The sequence below is a fragment of the Otolemur garnettii genome, unplaced genomic scaffold (genome assembly GCF_000181295.1).
Source record: "Otolemur garnettii isolate 467f Iridium unplaced genomic scaffold, OtoGar3 scaffold00050, whole genome shotgun sequence".
In the NCBI taxonomy this organism is placed as follows: Eukaryota; Metazoa; Chordata; class Mammalia; order Primates; family Galagidae; genus Otolemur; species Otolemur garnettii.
The window spans coordinates 8,028,911-8,033,584 of NW_003852445.1; the positions used below are offsets into that span (position 1 = coordinate 8,028,911).

The 4,674-nt window shown below is 42.7% G+C and overlaps 1 protein-coding gene across 1 annotated transcript in view; it reads right to left on the minus strand.

Moving 5' to 3' along the window:
• Positions 1-4,674, minus strand: part of EXD1 (exonuclease 3'-5' domain containing 1) — a 41,045-nt gene that overhangs the window by 1,689 nt on the left and 34,682 nt on the right. The window contains 1 exon segment of the mRNA XM_023514254.1: positions 3,233-3,448. Coding sequence (XP_023370022.1) covers positions 3,233-3,448 — 216 coding nt within the window.

Below are 4,674 nucleotides of genomic sequence, written 5' to 3' on the forward strand. Positions count from 1 at the left end.
TTGAGGGTCACATATATGCTCTTATAGCACCCTCTAGTGTCTCCAACTATAGTAGTAAATTCTTTTCCTTTTACTCAAGTAAATTTAGCCACACAATAATAGTGCTATATATTTTTTGAGTAATTTAACTATTTTGAAAAGGCAATCAATCTTTTTTTTTTTTTTTTGAGATACAGTCTCATTCTTTTGCCCTAGGAAGAATGCCATGGCATCATTGCTCACAGCACCCTGAAACTACTGGGCTCAAGTGATGGTCTTGCTCCAGCCTCCTGAATAGCTAGGACTACTGGCACCGGGCACAATCCCTGGCTAGTTATTATATTTTTAGTAGAGACAGGGTCTTACTCTTGCTCAGGTTGGTCTGGAACTCCTCAGCTCAAGCAGAGTGCTAAGTCTCCCAGAGTGCTAAGACTATAGGTATGAGCCACTGAGCCCCGTCCTGCCTCTGAATATATTTTTGTTTTGTTTTGTTTTTGAGACAGTCTCACTACGTCACCCTCAGTAGAGTGCTGTGGCATCACAGATCACAGCAACCTCAAACTCTTGGGCTTAAGCAATGCTCTTCTCAGTCTCCCAAGTACCTGGGACTATAGATGCCTGCCACAACACCTGGCTATTTTTTATTACAATTGTCATTGTTGTCTGGCAGGCCCGGACCAGATTTGAACTTAGTAGCTCCTGTGTATGTGGCTGGTACCCTAGCTGCTGAGCTATAGGCGCCGAGTCTGAATATTTTTGTATTATACAGAAATACTTTCCCTACTGTGACATTTTTAAATTTTCTTCTTTTGTCTAATAATTTTGTAATTCCAAGGATTAACATGGAATTTACTGACTTGGCACCTGTGGCTCAAGCGGCTAAGGTGTCAGCCACATACACCTGAGCTGGTGGGTTCGAATCCAGCCTGGGCCCGCCAAACAACAATGACAGCTGCAACAACAACAACAAAAATAGCCAGGTGTTGTGGTGGTCGCCTGTAGTCCCAGCTACTTGAGAGGCAGAGGCAGGAGAATCGCTTGAGCCCAGGAGTTGGAGTTTGCTGTGAGCTGTGATGCTGTGACACTACCCAGGGCAAGAACTTGAGGCTCTGTCTCAAAAAAAAAAAAAAAAAAAAAAAAAAAAACCATGGCATTTACTTTGGTGTAATAGATAGCAATCCAACTCTGATTCTCCTCCCCAACAATGGTCATTGTTGCCTGAGAACATTTACTGAATAATTAACTTTTCCTATTAATTGGAAATGTTACCTATTTCATAATCATATTGGCAAATACATACTGAGTCTATTGTGGGGCTCTCAACTCAGTTCCGTGGCCTGCCTACTCATGTACCAACTGCAAAATGTTTTATTTAGTCATATAATATGTCTTAATATCTGATGACTAGTTTTCCTTTAATATATTACTTCTTTTTCCAAAAATTTCTGACTATTCTTGCATGTTAATTTATCTCTAGAAATCTCTATAATCACGGTTTGCCAAAATAATCCATGTGTTAATATTTTTATTAGAATAGAATAAAATTTGGCTTGGAGCCTGTAGCCCATATACAGCAGGGCTGGCGGCTTCAAACTTGGCCCCTGCCTGCCAAACAACAAGAACTACAACAAAAAAATAGCTGGGGGTTGTGGTGGGCACCTGTAATCCCAGCTACTTGGGAGGCTGAGGCAAGAGAATCACTTAAGCCCAAAGTTGGAGGCTGCCGTAAGTTGTGACACCACAGCACTCTACCAAGGACGACAGCTTGAGACTCTGTCTCAAAATAAAAAAAAATTGTATTCTACATGCATTACTGATTAAAACTGGAAAATAGATGGGTAATTTTCTAACATAATAAAAGATACACAAGTTCTTTATTGATACATGTGGGAAAGCGGCCCAAGATCCCCCAATAACAAAATCCAGGGATGCTCAAGTTCCTTATATAAAATGATGTAGTATTTGCATATAACCTGTGCACATCCTCCCATGTACACTAAATCCACCCACCTCAGCATCCCAAAGTATGAGGATTACAGGCATGAGCCACCGCACCCAGCCTTTCTTTTTCTTTTTTTTTTTTCCTTTTCTATCACCCAAAATAGAGTACAGTGACACAATCACAACTCACTGTAACCTCAAACTCCTAGGCTCAAGCAATCCTCTTGCCACAATGTCCTAAGTAGCTAGGAATTCAGACACATACCACCTCACCTGTGGCTCAGTGAGTAGGGCGCTGGCCCCATATACCGAGGGTGGTGGGTTCAAACCTGGCTGCAGCCAAACTGCAACAAAAAAATAGCCGGGCATTGTAGTGGGGAACTGTAGTCCCAGCTACTCAGGAAGCTGAGGCAAGAGAATTGCCTAAGCCCAAGAGCTAGAGGTTGCTGTGAGCTATGACGCCACAGCACTCTACCAAGGGCAATAAAGTGAGACTCTGTCTCTAAAAAAAAAACACTTCACCCAGCTAATTGTTCTTTTTTAAAAATAGATTAGGAAGGGAGACGTTTCCCACTATGTTGCTCAGGCTGAACCAGAATTCCTGGCCTCAAGTGATTTTCCCACCTCAGCCTCCCAAAGTACTGGGATTATAGGTTTGAGTGACAATATCTGGCCTTCTTTTTTTTATCTTCTCCTTCCCCCCTCCCCAATCATTTGAAAATGTAAAAACTGGGCCAGGTGTGGTGGCTCACGCCTGTAATCCTAGCACTCTGGGTGGCCCAGGCAGATGGATTTTGGCATTGTGGCAGGCAGCTGCAGTCCAGCTACTCAGCAGGCTGAGACAAGAGGATCAGATCACTTAAGGCCAAGAGTTTGAGATTGCTGTGAGCTACAATGTCATCGTACTCTACAGAGGGCAACAAAGTGAGACTATGTCTCAAAAAATGAATGTGAAAACTGCAAAACTGTTCTTAGTTCATGAGCTGTACAAGTATAGGTCATGGGTCAGATTTGGCCAGTGGAAAACAGTTTGCCAACTCCTAGTCTATAGCTTTCTTATATTATTCTGGCTGCATTAAAATAACCAATGAAATATTAAATTTACTCATTCTTTGACAGAAATGTTTCTTGGAAACACAACTTAATATTGTAAAAAGGTGTTCAAGGGTATGGATTAGTCCAAACTGTAGACCTTGCAAAAACATTTATCGCCAAGTCTGCCCCACAAGTTTCTGGAACTATGAAGAGAGGGTATCTCTGTGTCTACCTTCCATGAGAACTAAGGCAGAAAGGAAGTCCTAAGGACACCTACCTCTGTACCTCCAAGCCGATCTGCAGAGCCCTCTCTGTAAGTGTTTAAGTATCCATCCACCAGGGTGGTTAGGTCAGACATCATTTCATCCAGAAGTACCAAGCGAAGGGGGAGCAGATAGGTAGCTTCCAGGGCCAAAATTTTCAGCAAAGAGGGTGAAAGAGGTCGTGTGAACCACAGTTCTGGATTTTCCTAGAGACAAGAAAGTAATTTTCTCTGAATATTAAAGAAAAGAATGGTTCAAATGTTTCTTAATTTAAAATACAGACATCTTCTATTATTAGCTTGTGTTTTCATACTGCTGATAGCTTTGTGAATGCATACACGCAACCCTACGTTAACAGTGTGTATGGGCTCGGCGCCTGTGGCTCAAGCAGCTAAGGTGCCAGCCACAAACTCCAGAGCTGGCAGGTCTGCATCCATTCCAGGCCTACCAAATAACAGTGACAGCTACAACCAAAAAATGGCTGGGCGTTGTGGCAGTTGCCTGTAGTCCCAGCTACTTGGGAGGTGGAGGCAGGAAAATCGTTTGAGCCCAGGAGTTGGGGGTAGCTGTGAGCTGTGATGCCACAGCACTCTACCCAGGGCGACAAAAAACAAAACAAAAACAAAAAACCAAAAAAAAAACAAAACAAACTTAGTGTGTATGTAACAGCAAAAGAGAAGGGGAAGAGGAGAGGAAAGCCAGTCATTCAGAATTTCTCATTCAAAGCTGGGGGCAATAGCCTTGATTATATGAACAAAAATGTAGTCAATACAGTCATGACCTAAGTTTGCGTGCAACGGTATAAAGGGCTAATATTTTTTTGTAGGAATAAATAGGATGATTTTGGTTCCACTGCCTTAATCCAAATTCCCATAAAAATTCCCCCCTGGTCTCAATCCAGGCATTGTGGTGGGTGCCTGTAGTCCCAGCTACTCAGGAGGCTGAGGCAAGAGAATTGCTTAAGCCCAAGAATTTGAGGTTGCTATGAGCTGTGATGCCATGGCAGTCTACTGAGGGTGACAGCTTGAGACTCTGTCTCAAAAATAATAATAATACTAATAATTTATTCCAGAGTACCTTTTTTTCTTTTTTTCTTTCCTTTTCCTTTCTGGCTTTTTTTTTGAGACAGTGGTGTCACCATAGCTCATAGCAACTTCAAACTCTTGGGTTCAAGGGATCCTCCTGCTTCAGGCTCCCTAGTGGCTGGTATGCAGCACCATATCCAGGTAATATTTCTATTTTTTTTGTAGAGACAGGATCTCATTATGTTGCTCAAGTTTGTCTTGAACTCCTGGCCTCTAGAGACCCTCCTGCCTTGGCCTCCCAAAGTGCTAGGATTATAGGTGTGATCCATTTTACTCTTCTTTTTTTTTGAGACAGAGCCTCAAGCTGTCCCCCTGGGTAGAGTGCCATGGCATCACAGCTCACAGCAACCTCCAACTCCTGGGCTCAAGCG